Genomic DNA, 26,424 nt, shown 5'->3' with positions numbered 1-26,424 from the left:
TATAGACAGGATTTCTGTGGAGGAACACAACACTTCTGATGAATTAGAACAGGCCATTTTTCCGAAAGGGCAAAGTTGGTTCAAAAGTGACATACTTGCCTGAAGGGTCTAGTCAATGGAAGGATGCAACTGTTATTAGTAGAGCAGAGAAGGCCACTGGAAAGTATAAACATTGGTTGAATGTACAGCATTCAGGGGAAGGAGTTAAGAGAATGGATTGGGAAAACGAAGTTCAAAAATGGAAGGCACAGAAATGCAGTGCCGGTTCAGATAATACATTGGATAGTGAACAGGTCCGCAGGAAAAGATCGAGAACTATTGAAGACATCCCACAGCAGAAGGGAAAGATGAAGCAGTAGCAGTACAGAACGAGAACATGAGTGAGACTACGAATACTAATAGGAGTAGAAGCCCACATGCACGTGAGATTTTGGTGGCTTCAAATAAATTAGATGAAAAAGTTATCAAAGAAGCTAAACAGCAAGAATTGCATAGTTGGAGTGAATTTGGGGTATACACGGAAGTACCAGATAGGGGACAAAGAGCTCTATCTCACAGATAGATTTGCACGGAAAAGGTTCTTCTGGATGGAACTTATAAGGCAAAGGCCAGGCTTGTGGCAAGGGGATTTGAAGAAAACTTAGAAGATCAGGATTTAAGGGTAGATTCACCGACAGCAGGAAAGGTTATTTTAAAGATCTTCTTGGTTCTATTAGCCACAAAGGCATGGGAATGCAAATCTATAGATATAAAAGCTGCCTTTTTTGCAGGAGCATCAGCTCCAGAGAGTCATTTTTCTCCGTCCTCCTAAAGAAGCAGCAAACACAGAAGGGGTATTCTGGAAGTTGAAGAAATGTGTATATGGATTAAATGATGCATCTAGAGTCTGGTATTTTTCGGTCAGGTCAGTTTTGTTAAAGTTAGGCTGTTGCCAGTTGAAAGCAAATCCTGCACTGTTTTACTGGCACTATAAAGGAAATCTTTCTGACATCTTTATGATGCATGTCGATGATTTTTTGTGGGGTGGGACTAGTGATTTTGAAGCTATTGTAATCTCTGGTTTGGGGAAAGAATTCCGCGTTGGAAGTCGGGCTTCCGGTGCATTTAAATATATTGGACTGGATATTGGACAGACTAAGTTAGGGGCAACTTTACGTCAGCAATCTTATTTGGAAAGCATCAGCCCAATAGCAATTAGTCGTGGCCGAGTTTCACAAAAAGACGCAATGGTTTCAAAGATAGAAAAAGAGCAACTGCGAAGTTTAATTGGGCAACAGAACTGGTCAGGTAGACAGACTAGACCGGACGTGAGTTTTGATGTCTTAGAGTTGAGTCCAAAAATGAATGATCCCAAAGTGGAAGACATAATAACAGCAAATAAAGCGTTGGCCAAACTAAAAATGCAGGAGTGTGTTTTGAAGTTCCCGGTTTTAGGTGACCGTAGGCACTTGAAATTCATAGTTTATAGTGATGTGTCCTACGCAAATTTATGTGATGGGGTTTCAAGCGCAGGAGATTTTATAATTTTCCTTTTGGGGAATAATGGTAAATGTTGCCGGCTTGTGTGGGAAACAAAGAAAATAAGGAGAGTGGTAAAAAGCACTTTGGCTGCTGAGACGTTAAGCCTTGTAGAGGCGGTGGATATGGCCTTTTATATAAGTATGATATTGACAGAAATTTTGGGATTCGGGTAATATACCTATTGACTGTCACATTGACAATAAATCCCTGTGGGAAAATGTGCACTTTACAAAAAGGTGTCAATGAAAAGAGGTTACGGATAGACATCGCAAGTTTGAAGCAGATGTTGGACAGAGGGGAAATAACAAAAATTAAATGGGTCGACAGGAGCTATCAACTGTCAGACTGTTTTACGAAAAGAGGGACGAGCTCACAAACTTTTGGATATTGTTAATGAAGGGCGTGTGTTTTTGAGGTTCTTGAAATTTTGTTTTCACCTAATTATTATTTTTTTCTCCAAGGAAGGGGAGACTGTTAAGTAATGGGTTAAGAGACATTTATGTTAAGTATCCATTAATTGACACTGATATGTGAAGGGGCTTCAGGTGGCCTCTGTCAGGTGATGTATAGTTAGAATTTTGTGCAAAGGCTGTTGGAATGAAATAAATGTGTGTTTGTGAAAAAGGAATGGAACTTTAGACTCTTCATATCACAGCAACTAAAACGTCTAACAAGGCATGCGATTTCCACGTGTCGTTGGGGATGTCGCATTTGTTTAGGGAGGCTTTCAGAGTGTCCTTCTAGCATTTCCTCTATCCAAATGAATCGCTTGCCATTGGGGAGCTCGGAGTAGAACACTTGTTTCGGGAGTCTTGTGTCGGGCATGCGGGCAATGTGGCCCGCCCATCGCAGCTGGTCGAGCGTGACTAATGCCTCTGGGGATATTGGCCTGGTAGAGGATGCTCATGTTGGTACCCCATCTTGCCAATGGATTTGCAGGATTTAGCGGAGGTAGCGTTGGTGATATCACTCCAAGGATTTGAGGTGTCTGCTGTACATTGTCCATGTTTCTGATGCATACAGGAGGGTGGGAACCGTGGCTGCCCCGTGGACCATGAGTTTAGTGCTGGATTTGAGGTCTCGGTCTTCGAATACTGTTCCTCAGGCATCCAAATACTGCACTGGTGCTTTGGAGTCAATGCTGGATTTCATCGTTGATATCTGCTCACGCTGAGAGGAAGATGGGGAAGAGCGTTGGTGCAATGACACATCCTTGATTGACCCCAGTTTGCACACGTTTTGGGTCTGTGATGGTTCTGTTGCATGTCACCGTGGAGTAGGCAGAGAACGGTGACGAATTTCTGCAGGCAACCCAATTTGAGGAGGATGCTCAACAATCTCTCATGGTTGCCAGAGTCGAAGGCCTTTGCGAGATCGAAGGAGGCCACGTACAGAGGTTGATGCTGCTCCCTGCACTTATCCTAGATTTGTCGCCCGCTGAAGATCATGTCCATTGAGCCCCTTGATGGGCGGAAGCCCCTTGACTGAGACTCGGGGAGGAACTCTTCAGCCACTTGTATAAGGCGGTTGAAGAGTATTCTCGCGTTGACCTTTCCCGTGGCAAGAGTATGGCAATCCCTCCGTAATTTCCAGTCTGACCTGTCTCCTTTCTTGAAGATGGTCACAATTAAGGCGTCTCTGACATCATCCAGCAATGCTCTCTTCCTTCGAGACAAGGGCACTGAGGTTTATAAATAGAGGCATGAAGTACAAAAGCAAGGAAGCTGTGGTGAGCTTGAGTCTTGCTTGGCCTTGATTGGAATATTGTCTCCAATTCTTGCCACCTCACATTGGGAGGATCCGAGGGCATTGTAAATGGTGTAGAAAAGAGTCACATGAGTGGTTCAGTGGATGAGAGACTTGAATTACATGGTTAGATTGAAGAAGCTGGTCTCCTTCTAGAAGAGAAGATAAAGTTTCACCTGGGTGTGGTCACCAAAGCAGCTGCATGAAATGGGTATCAGGGGGTGATTTGCCAGTGAGCCAGATACAGGCAGATAATAAATGGCACAAGGTGGCATAGATTAAAATATCACTGGGCTTCAAACCAATTTCAAATAAATACTCAAGGTTCTTTGTGAGACATCATGGAAAATGGGATTAACGCACTCAGTGGAAAACCAAACTTAATAATTCTCGATCATTTATTGCACACACCCTTGGAGAAAAGTTCTGTGAAAACGGAACCAGATGTCTAAGAAGGGAGAGACTTTGCCTTATTAGCAGCCATTACCTTTAAATGCTCAGGTCAACCAGGACTCCTCTTGACATTCTGCCTGTGAATGGTGCACTCCGGCTATTATGCCTTTGACTTGCTTTTTGAGATCATTGGTTTGATATTGTGTATACTTTTCTCAGGATTGACCATACCCCAAAGCACACTCAGTTTGGATTTAATTTGATTCATGTTACTTTATCTCCATTTTCTTAATTCTATTCATTAGCTTTAGTTTTAATCAGTCGTCACTTGATTACTCAAGCCCAAACGTGCCTTAGCTTTGTAAATTGTTCTCTTGAAATGCAGTCTACAATATCTCAAGTCTTTCAGTGGTCCACTGTCTGGGGTCCTCACAGGAACCAACCCTCAATAAACTGCCACAACCAGGTCATTTTCCTGTTATTCATTCTGATGCAAACAGATTTTTTGAAATAAAGATTAGTTGACAGGATGCTCGACAAATGCAACAGTGTCCTCTTTGGTGTGATTCCAGTTTGCTCTGTCATACCGCCAAGCCATCTGTCTAATATGCCTTTCAAAATACTATACCATTGACAATCTGCTTTGATGCAATGCAAATAGTACTCCGAATTGTATCAGTTCATGTTTTGATCACTTTGCTGCTGGAGCTTGCAAGCTTGGTAACCTCAACACTTTTGTGTCGTGGATTATTTAATTCTGTTTGTGGGTTATGGTATTTGTTAAAATTAATTAAGGATTAGTTTTTGTAGGATCACTGTTGGTAATTTTTAATCAAGTGTACTTTTTACAGCTGAGAAGCACAACACTGGGATTCTTGCAACAGTCGCACTGGTGTGTCTCTCTTTCTCAATTGTGAATGCAGACTCAAAAGCAGTGACAACAACACTCACCACCAAGTGGCCATCTACACCATTGCTATTGGAAGCAAGGTAATTGTATTGGTTTTCCATTTATCTATCAATGGCTGAATTTCCATTTCATAGAATCAGAGAATTCCGACAGTACAGAAGGAGGCTATCCGGCCCATCGAGTCTGCACTGACCCCCTGAAAGAGAACCCGACCTAGGCCCACTCATCCGCCCTAACTCAGTAACCCCATAACCCATCTTTGGACACTAAGGGGCAATTTAGCATTGTCAATGCACCTAATGTGCACATCTTTGGAAAGTGGGAGGAAACCAGAACACCCAGAAAAAATGCACGCAGACATAGGGAGAAGGTGTAAACTCCTCACACAGTCACCCAAGGCCGGAATCTAATCTGGGTCCCAAGTGCTGTGAGGCAACAGTGCGAACCACTGTGCCACCGTGCCATCCTACTTAGCCAAATTTTCAAATTTCACTTGGTTAATTTATTTGAACCCAAACGGAATACTTTTTGGTGCACAAAATGAGGATACTGTATGGTACCCAATTAATTTGGCCCTGATGCAGGAGAACACATCTTACACAGAATTGCAGGGTTGTTTGTGACAATCTGTCAGTTTCATCATCATTTTCTGGCGGTTTTCCGGAATGTGGGATGTTAATGAGCTTAACAGTGCCCCGATTTTTGTTAAGAACCCGCTGATGCCTTTGAGACTGTCTCAAAACCCCAAAGGATAACTTCAAACATTGGTTCTTATAGTGTATTTTTATTTGGAATAATGTGAGAAACAGTGTACAACCCAGTGAGGAACCAGACCAGTCGTTCTATAAACAATTATTAACAAATATATATTAACGTAAAAGAAAAACACAATACGCAACAAAAGACTAATAGACACTCTGGCACTTAAATATACGAATAACTAAGTATACCATGTTATCTGAAGTTGCCTCTTGTTCCCAAAACATGCACACGTTTCATGAACTCAGTTGAGACACCCTTTTTCCCAAGCAACATCCAATTTTAGTAACTCTCTTGGTCAAATCCAGTTAATCGTTGCCACACAATACCTCTTAGATGACCAAGTCTCAGAAAACATCTCTCCCTGGTTCAGCGAAGGCACACAATAGCTTATTTTAGAGGCGAATGTCTGCAATCCGCCATGGCTCTAAGTGGTAGCTGGAACAGACCTCTATGCCTGTCTGCATGTTGGATGGAGAACTCGCTTGTTTCCCCAATGAGGGTGCTCTCAGTTATACCATTTAACCTCTTTGATATTCCCCTCTGTGGATTCTGCTGTCTGTCACGCTCAAATTCCTTGCCTTTAGAAGCTATCATTTGTATAGCCCCCACTGATCTCTGGTAAACAATGTTTCTGATATGACCATTTGCACCTCTAAGTCCCTGGACTCCTGCTAATCTTGTTACTGGACAGATTGCATCTCATTATTCCTTTAGGTACCTGCTAGTGTTCCTTTTCTGTTCTTTCATTTTAATCTCAAATTCACTGTTAATCCTGTCAATTTCCCTCATTCCTGACATGATTGCCCACAAAATATTTGAATTCAGTTTCACATGTTGAAATTTAGGGGAAGGAAGAAGAGGGTTTAGCAATATGCGGCTTTGTTGAGTTGTTGACTGTGAGGCGAGCAACATTTCTTTTCATGGAACCAGTACTACTGGACTGATTATTCCTGTTATAATTTTCTTCTTCACTGTGCCATTGAGTCAGTTACACATGTCTTGATTTCTGAGAAACACAACTCATTATATTAAGGTACTAAAGGAAATATAGTTTGGATAACTGAGGGGAAATCTAATGTGTGACTCGCTGCTTCACTTGTGTTGATGGAGGCAGGCAGCGCTGCAGGTCCCATTACCTGAGTGGCCCATGTGGTGTTCCTCAGTAATATTGTGTCAGCCATGCCAGTAGTGGCCTTGTCTGCTTCCTGGGGAACGACAGATGCCTGCAGGGCTATGCAAGCAAAATAGCCCCCCCCCGCCCCCCCCCCGCAACATCTCTCCACTCTTTCTTTCACAAGACTAGAAAATAAGTTGTTTTTTTCCTTTCCTCTCTCTGGGTGCTCTGTGCAGCATTTTGTGTTCCATGACCAAAGTATCTGTTGTAAATTAATGATCATTTTGTTGGTACCCTTGTGGATAAAGTCATTAAGTGCAGAATCTTCCATCTCAGCCGGTCAATAATAATAGATTGTTGTGATTTTAATGCAGTATCTCAATTACAGTCTAAAGTCAGTGTAAGAAAATGGAGTGGAAGAAGCACCAGTGGGTATTTCCAACCTGAGCACGTTGCTGTAATTTGTGGTGTAATGCGACTGCTGGAGAACTGATCGAAACACTTGTTAGATAAACACATAACAAGATCAATTCTAATAACTTCTGTTTTCTGTTAACTGAAATAGTGACTTGATATTTTATTGTAGTAAGTAAATTGGATCTGTTCTTTTTCATATTATTGCAGTGAATTTTTGGCTGAAGAAAACAAAGCTAAGTTCTGGGATTTTGTGGATGCCACTCAAATTCACCCAGGGAATCATGAAGGTAGCGATGACTGCATTGCAAAGCAATAATGTGAAGCAGGGTTAACACGTTTTTCATTCATTTACACCTTCACATATAATACTGTAAATCAAGATTCGGTTGGAGGTGGGGGAAACAAGCAATGTCCTGATTAAGAGTTTGATGGTATATTTGTCTGCTGATCCACTCTCGCATTCACCATAGCATTTATTTTTGTCAGACGTTGTGGGAAGATGATACCATAAAGCGTTGTTACAATTTGTAACACTTGTTGAAATTGTTCAACTTGTATGGTGAAACCTGGGAGATAACAAAACTTCTGTTTCTTCAAAATGGCCCCAGAATGCTCCACAATGGCAATATTGGTGGAAAACGTCACAAGTGAGCCTGTTGTGCTCCCTGATCCTTGAGTGGTGAATTCCCACCACACATTGCTGGAAAAATAATTGGAATACTTTGCAGTGACTGCTGGCAGATTGGGAGCAGCGTGACCAGTATCTGCTGCACATCATGATACGAGAATTTTGACACAATAGAACATGAAATTCCTGGTGAAACATTTAGGAGTAATGGCACGGATCTGATAAGGGGCTGTTTTATCAACGGACAGAATCATTGCATAGCCCATATGCCATCAAATTCTAAAAACTATGAAAAAGATAGTATCACATTGTGCAAGTACTTTACCTGGATTGCCGATACCTGTTCTAAAGTCCTGACTAGTGTAGAGAAAATAGTTGTAAATGGATAACAATTGAAGTAGGATTTCAAATATTTGCCTCCTTCAGAGGGCACCCAATCTTTCATTTGGCCCTCTTGTATATGTCACGACTGTGTTTCAAATAATTCAATATAATTCTTGTAATAAGCAAAAATAGTTCTTGGACACAGAATATCCTTTCCAAAAGAATTCAAGGTGGGGATGTTCAGGCAAACATCAATATATTTTTAGGCATATTTGTCATTTGAAGAGAAATTAATAGCTTCTCTTGTGTCTCAGTATGTTAATGCCTTGAACACCTCATCCCAGACTTGACTGCCAGTCTGCTGAGGCAGCAGCGCCAACCACTGCATCACTGTGCAGATGACTGGTGTGTCTATTCTCAATGGTCAAATTACATTTGGACCTTCACTGACTAGGTTGCCACATCAACAGTGGCTTTTTGGACAATAGGGTGACCAGCCTATGAAATGTTGCCCAACAATAAATAAAAATGTCAGGAAAACAAGTGCAAAAAATAGCAGGGGGATGTGGCAACGTAAGGATGCAAAATTGTAATTGTTTTGTGTTATATGACAGACACCGATACTGCCTACTACCACTATATACTGCAGAAAGCTGGTGAGTTTCTGACCCCGGTGCAGACCAACCTCCTGAAGTTTGCCTTGTCTCTACGGGCATACTCTGCCACTGTTCAAACGTTTCAGCAGGTGAGTTGAGTATGCTTTTTTCAGAGTTCAATCTGAGTGGAAGCTGGGAGCTGTTTTTATTTTGGATGTTATGAATAATACCAATTCTTTTCATAGATTGCAGCAGAGGAGCCTCCTCCAGAAGACTGTTCTGCTTTTATAAATGTGCATGGGGAGAAAAGCTGCAATCCTGACCATTTGGAGGTACTTCTTCAGAGTGCTCTGGAGAGGTAAAAAAAAAATACACTGCAAGTATCAGACTTAAAAGTTGGGAATCATTTCTGAATTAGTAAAATGTAGTGGAATTCAAAATTAACTTTTGAAATTGATAATTTAGTCATGCATGAGCTTGATGATTGGGTAATATGTTAGGGCTTGAGCTCATTGGGTTTAGAGTTGTAATAATGCTCTTGTCTGGTTGTGGAACTTGTGCTTCAAATGGGTAGATCTCAATTACTGCTGTTCCTGTTACCTGCATCCCTAATTCACAGCTGATGGCCAAGCCATGTTCAAGATTACTGCACACTTGCCAAACTTTAAACTTTCTCTGTTAAATTCCTTTTCTATTGCATCCTCTGTGCTTAGAGTGTCACATTATTAAATGGGGACTTGTGTTTATCTGGTAATTAAAAATTTTTTTTTTAGAGTACCCAATTATTTCTTTTCTCAATTAAGGGGCAATTTAGCGTGGTAAATCCACCTAACCTGCATATCTTTGGGTTGTTGGGGTGAAACCCACGTAGACATGGGGAGAATGTGCATAGTCCACACGGACAGTGACCCAGGGCCGGCATTCGAACCCGGGTCCTCAGCGCCGAGGCCCAGTGCTAACCACTGCGCGACATGCCGCCCTGTTTATCTGGTAATTTGCACTTAGGGGTTGCTTTCTATTATGATGACCAGTGTACTGTGTGTACCCCTCTCTCCTCTCCCCCCCCCCCCCCCAAATTGATCCGCCCAATTCGGAATCTTTCTCATTCTCCTTTTGCTTTTCATCCGGGATTTAGAACGTCCCTGATGCCCACCCCTACTCTGAATAGTCTGTTTGCTGACATTTATAGAAACATAAAAAATAGAAGCAGGAGTAGGACATTTGACCCTTCAAGCCTGCTCCGCCATTCATTATGATCAAGGCTGATTATCCAATTCAGTAACCTGTTCCAGATTTCCCCCATAACCTTTGATCCCTTTAGCCCCAAGGGCTGTATCTAACTCCATGAAAACATTCAACGTTTTGGCCTCAATTGCTTTCTTTAGTAGTGGATTCCACGGGCTCATCACTCCCTGGGTGAAGAATTTTCTCATCTCAGTCCTAAATGTTTTACCCTGTATCCTTAGACTTTGTTGAAAGTCTTCTGAAAGTCCAAATAAACCACACTCACACTGGTTCCCCTCACCAACTCTACTAATTACATCCTCAAAGAATTCCAATAAATTTGCCGAGCATAATTTTCCCATTGTAAATCCATGCTGACTGTGTCCGATCATGCCATGGTTTTCCAAGTGCTCGGCTATTAAATCTTTATACTGGACTCTAGCATTTTCTCCACTACCGACGTCAGGCTGACTGGTCTATAATTCCCTGTTTTCTCACCAGCACATCTCCTTTAAAACCTCTTGCCCCTTACCTCAAATCTATGCACCGTGGTTATCAACTCTTTCGCTAAGGGGAGAGGTTCCTTCCTCTCCACCTATCTATGCCCCTCAATCAGGTCCCCCTCGGTCTTCTCTGCTCCAAGAAAAACACCCCCAAACCTATCCAGTTTCTCTTGAGAGTTGAAACATTCCGGCCCAGGCAACATCCTGGTGAATCTCCTCTGCACCCTCTCGAGTGCAATCACCTGCTTCCTATAGTCTGGCGACCAGAACTGCACACACTGCTCAAACTGTAGCCTAACCAGAGTTTTATACAGCTCCAACATAAACTCTCTGCTCTTATATTCTATGCCTTGGCTAATAAAAGCAAGAATCCCATATGCCTTCTTAACCATCTTCTCTGCAGAGCGGGTTTAGCTCAGTGGGCTAGATAGCTGGTTTGTGATGCATAACAAGGCCAGCAGCATGGGTTCAATTCCCGTACCAGCTTACCCGAACAGACGCCGGAATGTGGTGACCAGGGGCTTTTCACATACTTGTGACAATAAAGGGTTATTATTATTACCTGTCAGGGTAGCACGATGGAGCAGTGGGTTAGCCCTGCTGCCTCACTGCACCGAGATCCCAGGTTCGATCCCGGCTCTGGGTCATGTTGCTAACTTTCCGGTTGGTTCAATTGCTCTGTTTTATTACCTTTGCTCGCTAGTCGCCAGGTATCTTTATGATACCGCCACGAGGTTCAAGTCCAAGTAATGATCAATAACTCAATACACCGATTAGTAAGATTCAAATCAAAGCACATTTATTATACACAGTAATCGCTACTCATGCACAAATTCTACGTCTAAGCTACTTCTACAACTAACAGGCCTTAACTTTGGACTGGCCCACCAGGTCAGGGGAACAAATGGCCTTTCGTTCGGGTTCTGAGTCTGCGGGATTCAAAGTTGGTACGGATTGGTAGCTAGGAGCGCCTATCTCGTAGCAAGCGTTGAATTAAGACTTACTTCTTTTGGTGGTCACTGCACCGGTCACGGTCAAGGTTGGTTCGCGTTGCTGGGTGACCCGGGCAGGACGAAGAGAGCGATTTGAACTTGGGGCTTAACTCTTATAGTCCCCAGGGGCTTCCCGCCTTTCGGGGCGGACCCTGTACCTGGTTCTAGGTGATTGGACTTTGTTCCAATCGCTTGGTTCGATTTCTCCAATACTGGAGTGGTTCCCTGATCGATGGGCGGTCTTGAGGTGTTCGTTAACCTCTTTTGTGTTGGCTCCTGCTGGCGCCGGGGAGTCTGGCTTAGTTTTGTGTGTCCCAAATGTTGCTATTGTTCCTGGGGATTGCTCATTAGTATGTAGATGGCTGCTACATTATTATGCTGATGGTCGCTGGTATCAATGCTGTCTGGGCTTTTGCAGAGTTAAATACACAGCAAACATGCACCTGCTGGTTTCTGCCTGTATTGGCTGAATTTCCCTTCAGCCTTTGCCGTTTGCCATTTTAAATAGGGAGTTGGCCAATTTAGGTGGCTACAGTCACTGTCCATGTGAAGTTTGCACATTCTCCCCGTGTTTGCGTGGGTTTCGCCCCCACAACCCAAAGATGTGCAGGGTAGGTGGATTGGCCACGCTAAATAAGAAAAAAAATCATTCTTACATGTCCTGCTCTCTTCCATGCACACCAAGGTCCTTCTGATCCTCTACTTCCTTGTTTCCTACTATTTATTGTATATTCCCTTGTTCGTACTCCCAAAAAGCATCTCCTGACACTTTGAGGGTTAAGTTTCATTTGCCACTATTCTGGTCATCTAACCAGCCTGTCTCTTATCGTAGAATCCCAACAGTGCAGAAGAAGGCGATTCGGCCCTTCAAGTCTGCACTGAACCTCTGAGAGAACACACTAACCAGGCAACCACATGACCCCACCTAACCCGCACATCTCTGGACACTAAAGGCCAATTTAGCATGGCCCGTCACCTAACCTGCACACCTTTGAACTGTGGGAGGAAACCGGAGCACCCGAAGGAAACCCACACAGACACGGGGAGAATGTGCAGACTTCACATTGACAGTCACCCAAGGCTGGAATTGAGCCCGCTGCGAGGCAGCAGTGCTAACTGTTGTGCCACCGTGTCGCCATGTACTGTCACCCTGTAATCTAAGGCCGTACTCACCCAATCAGTCACTTTTGAATTATGGTGACACCTTGGGAGCTCCAAACTGCAAGCTAGCACTTCGCTCTCAGTCTCACGCTTTCTCATGCTCGTTTATCTTCCCAGCTCCGATCTCAAGATATACCCAAAGCTCCAGTCTGACTTTGAAAACTGGTGGAGAGTGAACATTGATCACCATTCTAAATGTTTTAAAAATACATTGTTCATTCCTTTCAAAGCTGTAGCCACATTCTTGGCGATTGTTTATTTAAGGGGATTGGTGTGTCACAATATTTAATATTTGTTGATCTAATAGTGTTTATGCTACGATTTGTAGCTTATTATAACTATTTAGTTCAGATCTGTAGAAATGTATTTTTTAAGTCCATGGCTATGTTTAATGCCCCATGGTAATGTTTGACCCATGTTAACTTGAGTGATAATGTATTAACAACCCAAGATTACCAAGGAACAATCCCCATTTCAATGCTCCACTTATCACATAATCCCTACAGTGCAGCAGACAGCCATTTGGCCCATTAAGTCTGCGCTGACCCTCTGAAAGAGCACCCTAAGTATGCCCACTCCCCCGCCCCATCCATGCAACTCCATTACCCCACCTAACCTTTCGACACTAAGGGGAAGTTAGCATGGCCAGTTCACCTCGCCTGCAGATCTTTGGACTGTGGGAGGAACGGAGCATCTGGAGGAAACTCACGTAGACACTGGGAGAACGTACAAACTCCACACAGACAGTGACCCAAGGCTGGAATTGAACCCGGGTCCCTGGCCCCGTGAGGGGGCAGTGCTAACCACTGTGCCACCGTGCCTCCCACTCTGTTTCAACTATTGTTTTGCAGCCAAATTCCAAGCTTCTTACTCCTTTTACCCTTTAGCTGCATACCCTGGCCACCTGCTTTCTGGGCCGGGATACCGAATTTTTTATTGTCCTGGTGCAGGCTGCAGCTTCCTCAGCATTGCCTCCCACCCAGCTTAACCCTGCCTTTGGCTCCCTCTCAACCCAGCCTCAGCTTTCCCTTGCTTCCTTGCATGCAGTCACAAGCCCAAGCTCCCCACTTCCAGAGAAAAAATACAAGATGCTTCTGGAGGTTTGGTGTCCTGAATCTGATTTGTGGTCTCTAATGGCACCGTTACTGTTTACGGCACGAGCAGTCATTTTATATCTGAGCATTAATAATATAGCAAAAAACCTCATTGTCATGAGGATTTAATAGACTTTGATTTATGCCCTCCAGAAAGACCAGTTTCTATGGTTTACCAGTTGTACCTAGAGCAGTGTGTACAGTATTTGATCGACTTATGCATAATCTTTCTATTGCGTTGACTATAAATGTTGGATTGTGAAAATAGCATCTATAGATTGATATTTTATGTTGATGTATTAAGAGTTGAATTTGAAAATCTGGATCAGTTTGCTTTCAGTGTTTTTATTGCATAATTTTACAATAGCCTGACAAACGTGCTATATAAGAAAGTATGACAAAGCAATGCATTGTACTTAACTAGTGATAAATTATACAAATTAAACTATAAGAATTAAATATTGTCTTAAATAAGGAAATATTTTCTGATACATATGTAATCACTCTCAATTCAGCATTTACTTGAATGTCAGTATGTAGGGTGAGCAACTACATTTTCAGTTCATCTTTTCATCCGATTGGACTTCATTGCAGCTTAACCTGTCGATTAGTCCTAGTTAGTTTAACGGGCAAGTGTGCTATTTCACGACATTGAGTGATGAGGAACGGTGGTCCCAGGCTTTATCCCTTTGTTGAGTTGAGGCTAACCTCCACTAAAGTTGTGTGATCAATAATTAGGAAAAGATGAAAATGATCCAGAGTTCAAGCATTTGATTATTAAACAGGGACTCTTGTTGAAAGAGCATGTGGGATGAGCGCAAATTTTTGTTCATCTTGATGGCTGCCTTGTTTGAATGGCCTACCCACATATGCTGTATCAAACGTATACCTGATCAATGGCTTCCAGGCATAACAGTGGAAATTATGACAACCAACGATTTTTCAAAATATATTTAAAAAATTTTTTAGGGTACCCAATTCTTTTTTTTCTCCAATTAAGGGGCAATTTAGCGTGGCCAATCCACCGACCTTGCACAAATTTTGGGTTGTGGAGGTGAGACCCACGCAGACACAGGGAGAATATGTAAACTCCACACGGACAGTGACCCAGGGCTGGGATCTAACACGGGTCCTCGGTGCCATGAGGCAACAAGCAAACCACTGTGCCACAGTGCCGCCCTTAAAAGATGTTTTGAATTGAATTCTATAAGTATTCAATTTGGATTCGAGAGTTAGATCAAAGAATTTTGTTCAATAAGTATAATCAAAATAAAATAATTGAATGATTTCTACTATGGAAATGCTTTTAAAATATTTAATTTACCAAATGATGAATGTCTGAGGAGAAGTATTCAATGCTTGAAACTAAATGACTATTTTACAATTTGATTTGTACCTTCTTGTCAGACCCAAGCCATATTTGTTTAAAGGCGATCATGTTGAGCCATCATTAAGAACTGAACTTCCGGTGGTGATTCTGTATGGTGAGGTCGGTACCAAAGAGTTTTCCAGATTCCACAAGCTGCTTCGTTCCAAATCTGATGCTGGAAGTGTCAACTATGTACTCCGGCATTATATTGCTGTAAGTAAAACATGCTGCTTTGTGATGAAGCCTGTTCCCAAGTTGTATGTGTATAATCATGTCTAGTTTGCCTTTCGGGGAATTCCTTTCAAGTATTATCAAAGTTGTCTTGCATTAAGAGTGGGCAAGGTCCACTTAGTAAACAAGGCATTTTACTTTTTAAAATAAATAAATTTAGATTACCCAATTCATGTTTTCCAATTAAGGGGCAATTTAGCGGACCAATCCACCTACTCTGCACATCTTTGGGTTGTGAGGGCGAAACCCATGCAAACATGGGGAGAGTGTGCAAAATCCACACATACAGTGACCCAGAGCCGGGATCGATCCTGGGACCTCGGCGCACTGAGGCAACAGTGCTAACCACTGAAAGAAAGCAACCCTTAAAGAAATACCACTCTCCAACAGTAGTATAACTCTCGGGGATGTCTTGTTGTGAACCTGCAATGATATCAGCAAACAGTTGAGGAGCAAATCACATTGGATTATTTATGTACAGTTTTTTTCATAAATGTTTTTTATTGGGTTTTTGAACAAAGTATATTTGCCGTTATGTACACAGAATATGATATATATATATATATATAGAAGAGAAGTGCACACACAAACATATCACAAAAAACAAAACAAAAAAGTAATAATAAAAAAGAAATTAAAAAATCAAATAACGTAACTGGTAAGGTATTATGCACCAGCTCAACAGCAGCAACTCTGTACAATTGGCAAAATTATTTACAACGCATAAGTAGGCATCTGTTTTAGCCGTTCCTCCCGCCTTTCGCCTGTCTTCTCCTTGTTCTCTGTTCCTGTAGATGCCAAGTTTGTTAACGTTTCCCCACCTCTCTTCCGGTCTATCTCTCCCTACTTACCCCTGATTCTTGGCTACCTGGCTATTCTTCTGCTTGTTCGTTGGCCACAAACAGGCCCCGGAACAATTGGGTGAATGGTCCCACGTTCTGTGGAAGCCGTCGTCTGACCCTCGGATGGCGAATTTGATTTTCTCCATTTGGAGAGATTCCGAGAGGTCAGACAGCCAGTCTGCAGCTTTGGGTGGTGCTGCTGACCGCCAGCCGAACAGGATTCTGCGGCGGGCGATCAGGGAGGCAATGGCAAGGGCGTCCGCCCTCCTCCCCAGGAATAGATCTGGCTGGTCTGAAGCCCCGAAGACCGCCACTTTCGGGCATGGCTCCACTCTCATCCCCACCACTTTGGACATTGCCTCGAAGAAGGCTGTCCAGTACCCCGCAAATCTGGGGCAAGACCAGAACATGTGGGCGTGGTTGGCTGGACCTCCTTGGCACCGTTCACATCACTCATCCACTTCCGGGAAGAACCTACTCATATGGGCTCTTGTTAAGTCAGCTCTATGTACCACTTTTAGGTGCGTCAGGCTGAGCCTTGCGGACGTGGAGGTGGAGTTGACCCTATGCAGTGCCTCGCTCCAGAGTCCCCACCCTATTTCAATCCCCAGGTACTCCTCCCATTTCTTTCTTGTTGCGTTCAGTACGGCCCTTTCTACCAGTCGGTCATACATGTCGCTACAGTTTCCTTTATCTAGTATGCTTGCGTCCAGTAACTCTTCCAGTAATGTCTGCCGTGGCAGTTGTGGGTACGTCCTTGTCTCCTTTCGTAGGAAGTTTTTGAGTTGCAGGTACCTGAGCTCGTTCCCCCTGGCTAGCTGGAATTTCTCTGTCAGTTCGTCCAGTGTTGCGAACCTGCCGTCCGTGTATAGGTCCCTGACTGTCAGTGTCCCTCCATCCTATCCCCACCTTTTGAAGGTGGTGTCAGTCAGCACTGGTGTGAACCTATGGTTGTTGCAGATGGGAGCTTTGTCCGACATTTTGGTCAGGCCAAATTGCTGCTGTAGTTGGTTCCAGGAATGGAGGATGGCTATCACCACCGGGCTGCTGGAGTGTTTTTTGGGTGGGGATGGGAGTGCTGCCGTGGCGAGGGCCCGGAGGGAGGTCCCCATGTAGGAGGCCTCTTCCACACGCACCCACTCGGCTTCTGGCTCCTTGATCCATCCCCTTACTCGCTCGGCTGTCGCCACCCAGTGGTAGAATTGTAGGGCTAGCGCCCCCCCCCCCCCCCAATTTTGTTTTTGCCCCCCCCCCCCCCCCCCCCCCCCCCCCCCCCGGCCATACGAACGCCATGATTAGTTTGCCTAGTGCTTTGAAAACGGCCTTGGGGATGTAGATCGGGATGGATCTGAGTAGGAAGAGGTACCTGGGCAGCACGTTCATTTTGATCGTCTGGCCTCTCCCCGTGAGGGAGAGTGGGAATGTGTTCCATCTTTGCAGGTCCTTTTTTACTTACTCTGTCAGACTGGTGAGGTTCCATTTGTGGATCCCTTTCCAGTCATGGGCTATTTGGATCCCCAGGTCGCGGAATTTGTGTCGGGCTTGTTTAAACGGCAGTCCCATTAGTGCTGCCTCCCCTCCTTGTGGGCGTACCGGGAAAATCTCGCTTTTGCTCATGTTGAGTTTGTAGCCCGAGAAGGCGCCAAACTCTTTCAGGAGCGTGATGATTCCGTCCATGCTGCTTTGTGGGTCCGCAATGTAGAGGAGCAGGTCATCTGCATAGAGTGAGACTCTGTGCTGTCTGTCATCCCTTCTGATCCCCCTCCAGCTTTTTGCTGCTCTGAGCGCAATTGCTAGTGGCTCGATCGCGAGAGCGAACAGCAGCGGGGACAGTGGGCATCCTTGTCTGGTGCCCCTGTGCAGCTGCAAGTATCGGGAGTTGGTGTTGTTGGTCCGTACGCTTGCCATGGGAGCGTTGTGTCGGAGTTTTACCCAGGAGTTGAATCCTGTTCCAAGCCTGAACCGCTCCAGTACCTCTGAGGTATTTCCATTCGACTCTGTCGAAGGCTTTTTCTGCTTCTAGGGAGACGATCACCTCTGGTGTTCTCTCCCCAGAGGGGGTCATTATCACGTTCAACAGGCGCCTGATGTTCGAGGTAAGCTGTCTACCTTTGACAAAGCCCGCCTGGTCCTCTGCGACCACCTCTGGTACGCAGTCTTCTAGTCTTTTGGCTAGGATTTTGGCCAGTATTTTGGCATCTGCGTTCAGCAGTGAGATGGGTCTGTATGACCCACATTCCGTTGGGTCTTTATCTTTCTTGCGTACCAGCGAGATTGAGGCCTGTGCGAGCGTGGGTGGCTGTGTGCCCTTAGCTAGCGAGTCTGAACATCTCCCGCAGGTGCGGGGCCAGTGCTGTTGCAAATTGTTTGTACAAGTCTACCGGAAATCCGTCTGGTCCCGGCACCTTCCCCGCCTGCATGGAGTTCATACTGTCCATGATCTCTCCCGGTGCTAGTGGTGCTTTCAGGCTCCGTTTTCTGCCCTTCCCCCACGACTGGTCTGTCCAGTCCATCAAGGAACCGTTTAGTCCCGGACTCCCCCATTGGGTGCTCTGAGGTGTACAGCCCTTGGTAAAAGGCCTTGAAGGTTTTGTTGAATTTTTCTGGTTCTATTTCTAATGTGCCTCTGGTATCCCTGATTTGTGCAATTTCTCTGGTCGCTGCCTGCTTTCTCAGCTGGTGTGCCAACAGGCGGCTGGCTTTGTCTCCATGTTCGTATCGGGTCCCACATGTATGGCGGAGTTGGTGCATTGCTTTCCTGGTGGAGAGCAGATCAAAGTTCCTTTGTAGCTCTTTCCTCTCCGCCAGGAGCTCTACGGTCGGGGCCTCGGAGTATTTACGGTCTACCTCCAGCATGGAGTTGACCAGCTGCTGCCTAGCCGCCTTTTCCTCCCTATCTCTTATTTATGCACAGCTAACCAGGAAGTTAAAAGCACTTGATATAATTCAGTTTTAATTTTTCAGGAGTGAATTTTTCTTTACCCTTTCATGGGGTGTGGGCTTTGTTGACTAGATCAGCAAGGGAGGGAGTTCCAGGATTTTAATCTTGTGACAGAGAAGAAGCGGTAATATATTTCCAAGTGTGTTTGGTTTTTGGGGGGACTTGTAGAGGTAGAGGTGGTGTTCCCATGTGCCTGCTCCCTATTTTATGTAAGTGGCAGCGATCATGGGTTTGGAACGTGCTGTTGAAGGAACCTTTGTGAGTTAAAAATAGTTAGACCATAAGACATGGGAGCAGAATTGGGCCACTTGGCCCATCGAGTCTGCTTCGCCATTCAATCATTTTTTATTTTATTTTATTTTTCTTATAAATTTAGAGTACCCAATTCATTTTTTCCAATTAAGGGGCAATTTAGTGTGTTCAATCGGCCTACCCTGCACATTTTTGGGTTGTGGGGGCGAAACCCACGCAACCACGGGGAGAATGTGCAAACTCCACATGGACAGTGATCCAGAGCCGGGATTGAACCTGGGACCTCGGCGTCGTGAGACTGCAGTGCTACCACTGCGCCACCTTGCTGCCCATTCCACCATTCAATCATGGCTGATATTGGCAGGTAGGTAGGGGCTGGTCGGGGCAGCACGGTAGCATTGTGGATAGCACAATTGCTTCACAGCTCCAGGGTCCCAGGTTCGATTCCGGCTTGGGTCACTCACTGTCTGTGCGGATTCTGCACATCCTCCCCGTGTGTGCGTGGGTTTCCTCCAGGTGCTCCGGTTTCCTCCCACAGTCCAAAGATGTGCAGGTTAGGTGGATTGGCCATTATAAATTGCCCTTAGTGTCCAAAATTGCCCTTAGTGTTGGGTGGGGTTACTGGGTTATGGGGATAGGGTGGAGGTGTTGACCTTGGGTAGGATGCTCTTTCCAAGAGCCGGTGCAGACTCGATGGGCCGAATGGCCTCGTTCTGCACTGTAAATTCTATGATATCATATTTTCTCATCCCCATTCTCCTGCCTTCTCCCCATAACCCCTGATCCCCTCACTAATCAAGAACCTATCTATCTCTGTCTTAAAGACACTCAGTGAATTGGCCTCCACAGCCTTCTGCGGCAAAGAGTTCCACAGATTCACCACCCTCTGGCTGTAGAAATTCCTCCTCATCTCTGTTTTAAAGGATCGTTCCTTTAGCCTGAGATGGTGTCCTCTGGTTCTAATTTTTCCTACAAGTGGAAACATCCTCTCCACGTCCACTCTATCCAGGCCTCGCAATATCTTGTAAGTTTCAATAAGATCCCCTCTCATCCTTCTCATTCAATTAGGTGTAATATTTCATGTGTTTTTAAGCAAGAGTAATAGTGTAAAAGTGAAAGTTTTTGTGAAATTATGATTGCTATGGGCAAAGTAATCTGTGGGGACTTCTACAGTGCACCCTATGGAGTAACATGGACTCACTGACAACAGCTTCTGGATATTTAAAAAATAAAATCTGTTTATTAAAAATGTTTCATTTATAGCAAACATGATATAAACTTCAAACAGTCCAGAAAACGAATATCAAAATGTACAATATCGCACAAAAGGAAACAAAAAAAAAATGCACCCAACCAAACTTATAAATCGCACCCAAAGAAAGACCAAAATACCCACACCCAATAGTAATAAACCCCGCCCTCCCAAAAACAGCTGATGGTGATTAACTCTTTAAAATAGGAAATGATTCGCTGCCACCTCAGGTAGAACCCTTCCACTGACCCCCGAACGGTCTACTTGACCTTTCCCAGATGTAAACATTCCATGAGGTCACCCAACAGGCCGAGGCAATGGGCGGAGCAGAAGATCTCCATCCCAGCAGAACTCACCTCCGGGCTATCAACGAGGCAAAGGAAAGAACTTCTGCCTTCGTCCCATCTTCCGCCTTGGTGAGTCCGACAGACCAAAAATGCCCAACTGACAAGGTTCCAGATCAGTGTTAAGAACGGCTGACATGGTGCTAAAGAAGGTGACCCAAAAGCTTACCATCCTTGGATATGACCAGAACACTTGGGTGTGGTTAGTGGGCCCACGAGAGCACTGCTCACACTTGTTCACCACTCCCATGAAGAACCCACTCATCCTAGCCTTATTTAGGTGAGCCCTGAATCAGGCTGAACCTCATACAGGAGAAAGTGGAGTTGACCCTACGAAGGGCCGTACCCCGACTCATCCAGAATAAGTCCCAGCTCACCGTCCCACTTCTCCCTCCGAGCCACTGAGACAGCTCTGCCCATAAATATTTGAGATGCCCATCCCCACCCCCCCCCCCCCACCCCCTTCCAGCCAACACCACCAACAATAGGATTCTCCCCAGCAGAGAAGATTGTAATGCTAAGGGAAATGTAGGACAGACCTGGACAAAATCGCCCATCTGCAAGTAGTGGAACAAGTGCGTCCCTGACGATAGTAATTTCACTGAAAGCTCCTCCCAAACAGCAAACTGTCCCTCCATGAACAGATCCTCACAATACATAAGGCCTGACAGCACAAACAAACGGTTGCCGCAGATTGGGGCCAACAATGACATTGTGTTCAGCTTGTAATGCTGCCTAAACTACTTCCATTTTCATAAAGTAGATATCACTGGCGGAATACCTCAGCAGGAAGAATGGGAGCAAAGCCGTTACCAACCCATAAACATTAGCCCCTTCATGAACTTGCCTCCATCTGCCCCCGTATAGTACCCCCCCACTCCCCCAACACCTTCTCAATATTGGTCGCCCAGTAATAAACAAGCAAATTGGGTAATGCCAGGCCCCATGACTGCTTGCCCCAAAGGAATACCCTGCAAATAAAAGAGGTGATTAACTTGTGAACCGTGGCAAAGAAAGACTTTGCAAGGAAAATAGGAAGACGTTGAAACAGAAATAAAACCTTGGGAGAATGTTCATCATTAACAATCTGGTCTCATATCCCACTTCTAAAAGTCGGACCTCCCCCTACTCACCAAACTTGTATAGTTTAACCTATGAAGCTTGGCCACTGAGATACCCAAATACCGGAAGCTACCTCTGGCAAGACGAAAAGGCAATATCCCCAGATTGGCTCTTCTCCCTGGGGGATTAACCAGAAAATATTCACACTTCTCCATGTTCAATTTATACCCTGAAAAAGAGCCAAAGCTTCTCAGTAGCTTCATTATTTCTTCCATACAGGAGACTGGATCTGTAATACACAAGAGCAAGTCATCAGCATGTAAAGCCACCCTATGCTCCACCTTATCCCCATCCAGCCCTCCAGTCATCCGAGGACCTCAGCGCTACGGCCAAAGGTTCTATTACATAGAATTGACATAGGTAAAAAAAGGAATGAGGTCCTAAAAGCAGAATACAGGGAGCTAGTAAGGAAGTTAAGAAATCGGACCTCAAATGTAGTGATCTCAGGATTACTACCGGTGCCACGTGCTAGTCAGAGTATAAATGACGGGATATATTGGATGAATACGTGGTTGAAGAGAGGGTGTCACAAGGACTTTAAACTAGCAAGTTGGGGGGAAGGGAAGTGTAAAGCTATGGACAGTATAATGGTTAATGGAGATCAAGGCAGCAGGTTACGTGACAGGTTATTATGTAGAGATATGGGTCCAAAGACAAGGAAAATTAGGAGAAAGGGTAAGAGGAAAAATAAATTGCGAAAAGTTACTGATCAAGGTGTTAGGATTCATAACAAAGACATAAAAAACAGCATAAGTGTACTTTACCTGAATGCTCGTAGTATACGAAATAAGGTAAATGAGTTGATGGCGCAAATCATCGTGAATGACTATGATTTAGTGGCCATTACTGAAGATGTTAAAAGATGGTCACGACTGGGAGTTAAATATCCAAGGGTTCCAGACTATACAAAAGGATAGAATGGACGGTAAGGGAGGTGGTGTAGCTTTGTTGTTTAAGGATGGCATCCGGGCAATAGTAAGGGATGACATTGGTGCTATGGAGGACAAGGTTGAATCAATTTGGGTGGAAATCAGGAATAGTAAGGCGAAAAGGTCACTGATAGGTAGTCTATAGGCCACCAAATAGTAACAGGATGGTAGGGCAGGCAATAAGCAAAGAAATAACGGATGCATGTAGAAATGGTACAGCGGTTATCATGGGAGATTTTAATCTGCATATCGATTGGTTTAACCAGGTTGGTAAAGGCAGCCTTGAGAAGGAGTTTATGGAATGTGCCCGGGATAATTTCCTGGAACAGTATGTAATGGAACCTACAAGGGAACAAGCGGTCCTAGATCTGGTCCTGTGTAATGAGGCAGGATTGATTAATGATCTCATAATTTGGGATCCTCTTGGAAGGAGCGACCACAATATGGTGGAATTTAAAATACAGTTGGAGGATGACAAGGTAAAATCAAACACTAGTGTTTTGTGCTTAAACAAAGGCGATTACAATGGGATGAGAGAAGAACCAGCTAAGGTAGACTGGGAGCAAAGGCTTCATGGTGAAGCAGTTGAGGAACAGTGGAGAACCTTCCGAGCGATCTTTGACAGTGTTCAGAAAAGGTTCATACCGACAAAAAAGAAAGACGGTAGAAAGGGGAAAAATCGACCGTGGATATCTAAGGAGGTGAGGGAGAGTATCAAATTGAAGGAAAAAACATACAAAGTGGCAAAAATTAGTGGGAGACTAGAGGACTGGGAAGTCTTTGGGGGACAACAGAAAGCTACTAAAAAAGCCATAAAGAAGAGTAAGATAGACTATGAAAGTAAACTGGCTCAGAACATAAAAGCAGATAGTGAAAGCTTCTACAAATATATAAGAGAAAAAAGAGTGGCTAAGGTAAATATTGGTCCTTTGGAAGATGAGAAGGGAGATTTAATAATAGGAGACGGGGAAATGGCTGAGGAGCTGAACAGGTTTTTGGGGTCAGTCTTCACAGTGGAGGACACAAATAACATGCCAGTGACTGATGGAAATAAGGATATGATAGGTGAGGACCTTGAGATGATTATAATCACTAAGGAGGCAGTATTGGGCAAGCTAATGGGGCTAAAGGTAGACAAGTCTCCTGGCCCTGATGGGATGCATCCCAGAGTGTTAAAAGAGATGGCTAGGGAAATTGTAAACACACTAGTGATAATTTATCAAAATTCACTAGACTCTGGGGTGGTCCCAGAGGATTGGAAAGTAGCAAACGTGACACCACTGTTTAAAAAAGGAGGTCGGCAGAAAGCGGGTAATTATAGGCCGGTCAGCTTAACTTCGGTTGTAGGGAAAGTGCTGGAATCTATCATTAAGGAGGAAATAGCGGGGCATCTGGAGGGAAATTGTCCCATTGGGCAGACACAGCATGGGTTCACAAAGGGTAGGTCGTGTCTGACTAATTTGGTAGAATTTTTTGAGGACGTTACCAGTGCAGTAGATAATGGGGAGCCAATGAATGTGGTATATCTGGATTTCCAGAAAGCTTTTGACTAGGTGCCACACAAAAGGTTGCTGCATAAACTAAAGATGCATGGCATTGAGTGTAAAGTGGTAGCATGGGTAGAGGATTGGTTAACTAACAGAAAGCAGAGAGTGGGGATAAATGGGTGTTTCTCTGGTTGGAAACCTGTAACTAGTGGGGTCCCTCAAGGATCAGTGTTGGGCCCGCAGTTGTTCACAATTTTCATAGACGATTTGGAGTTGGGGACCAAGTGCAATGTGTCAAAGTTTGCAGACGACACTAAGATGAGTGGTAAAGCAAAAAGTGCAGAGGATACCGGAAGTCTGCAGAAGGATTTGGATAGGTTAGGTGAATGGGCTAGGGTCTGGCAGATGGAATTCAATGTTGCCAAGTGTGAGGCTATCCATTTTGGGAGGAATAACAGCAGAATGGATTATTATTTAAACGGTAAGATGTTAAAACATGCTGCTGTGCAGAGGGACCTGGGTGTGCTGGTGCACGAGTCGCAAAAAGTTGGTGTGCAGGTGCAACAGGTGATTAAGAAGGCTAATCGAGTTTTGTCTTTCATTGCTAGAGGATGGAGTTCAAGACTAGTGAGGTTATGCTGCAATTGTATAGGGTGTTGGTGAGGCCGCATCTGGAGTATTGTGTTCAGTTTTGGTCTCCTTACCTGAGAAAGGACATATTGGCACTGGAGGGAGTGCAGAGGAGATTCACTAGGTTGATCCCAGAGTTGAGGGGATTAGATTATGATGAGAGGTTGAGTAGACTGGGACTGTACTCATTGGAGTTTAGAAGGATGCGGGGGGGATCTTATTGAGACATATAAAATTATGAAGGGAATAGATAGGATAGATGCGGGCAGGTTGTTTCCACTGGTCTGGGAAAGCAGAACTAGGGGGCATAGCCTCAAAATAAGGGGAGGTAGATTTAGGACGGAGTGTAGGAGGAACTTCTTCACCCAAAGGGTTGTGAATCTCTGGAATTCCTTGCCCAGTGAAGCAGTTGAGGCTCCTTCTTTAACCGTTTTTAAGAAAAAGATAGATGCCTTTCTAAAGAATAAAGGGATTCGGGGATATGGTGTACGGGCCAGAGAGTGGAGCTGAGTCCACAAAGATCAGCCATGATCTCATTAAATGGCGGAGCAGGCTCGAGGGGCCAAATGGCCTACTCCTGTTCCTAGTTCTTATGTTCTTATGTGTCAGGGGGAAGGTTTTAGATTCCTGGAGCATTGGAACTGGTTCTGGGGAAGGTGGGATCTGTACAAACTGGAATGGTTACACCTGGGCAGGACTGGGACTGCTGTCCAAGGGGGGCTATTTGCTAGAGCAGTTGGGGACGGTTTTAATTAATATGCCAGGGGGATGGGAACCTATGCAAGGAGTCCGTGTGGAGTTTGCACATTCTCCCCATGTTCGCCCCCACAACCCAAAAATATGCAGTGTAGGTGGATTGGCCACGCTAAATTGCCCCTTAATTGGAAAAAATGAATTGGGTACTCTAAATTGAAAAAAAAAATGCTCACAGCACAATCTGGGCCATTTGAGGTATTGCATTGTTGCCAAAAATTTCATTAATTAATGAGCAAATGCTTAAAATTTGTACGAGCGTAGCCTGATGGGTATTCATAAAGACACCAGCAAAGTGAATATACCAGCAGAGTCTGATGGTTAAAAGGGCTAACCCTATCAGTGTAAACAATAGAAAGCAGCGGTCCACAGTGAAGAACAGGATGTACAGCCAGGCAATGAGCAAAGTAGCTGATTGGACTATGGCTGTTGCTATGCCTTGGACAGACAGTGATTGAACACAGATCCCTGTGTGTTGTGTTCTTGAAAGAAATGCGACCCCTGAGAGAGTCACAATTCTTTGACTCGTGACTCAAAGACATTGATTGATTAATGCTGTCCTGTGAGTACGTGACTAGAAGCATGGGATCCGTGCCAGTGAGATCTGTATAAAAAGGAGAGACAAAGATCGATGACCTGCAGGAAGATGGGGGTGGCACGGTGGCACAGTGGTTAGCACTTCTGCCTTACAGCGCCAGGATCCAGGATTCAATTCCAGCCTTGGATCACTGACTGTGTGGAGTTTGTACGTTTGCCTCGTGTCTGCGTGGGTTTCCTCCGGGTGCTCTGGTTTCCTCCCACAGTTCAAAGATGTGCGGGTTAGGTGGCTTGGCCATGCTGAATTGCCCCTTGGTGTCCAGGGATGTGCAGGTTAGATTATGGGAATA

General features: G+C 44.6%; 1 protein-coding gene across 3 annotated transcripts in view; it reads left to right on the top strand.

Moving 5' to 3' along the window:
• The window catches only part of uggt1 (UDP-glucose glycoprotein glucosyltransferase 1), a 220,278-nt gene that overhangs the window by 20,349 nt on the left and 173,505 nt on the right, over positions 1 to 26,424 (top strand). For all 3 annotated transcript variants that reach the window (XM_072474685.1, XM_072474684.1, XM_072474683.1), the window contains exons 2-6: positions 4,512 to 4,650; positions 7,071 to 7,150; positions 8,430 to 8,560; positions 8,657 to 8,769; positions 14,793 to 14,967. In XM_072474685.1, the coding sequence (XP_072330786.1) occupies positions 4,512 to 4,650; positions 7,071 to 7,150; positions 8,430 to 8,560; positions 8,657 to 8,769; positions 14,793 to 14,967 (638 nt within the window). The remainder of the gene's footprint in view (positions 1 to 4,511; positions 4,651 to 7,070; positions 7,151 to 8,429; positions 8,561 to 8,656; positions 8,770 to 14,792; positions 14,968 to 26,424) is intronic.

The sequence above is a fragment of the Scyliorhinus torazame genome, chromosome 14 (assembly GCF_047496885.1).
Source record: "Scyliorhinus torazame isolate Kashiwa2021f chromosome 14, sScyTor2.1, whole genome shotgun sequence".
Taxonomy (NCBI): Eukaryota; Metazoa; Chordata; class Chondrichthyes; order Carcharhiniformes; family Scyliorhinidae; genus Scyliorhinus; species Scyliorhinus torazame.
The sequence above is the reverse complement of the archived record's forward strand: the minus strand, read 5'-3'. Positions and strand labels throughout refer to the sequence as shown.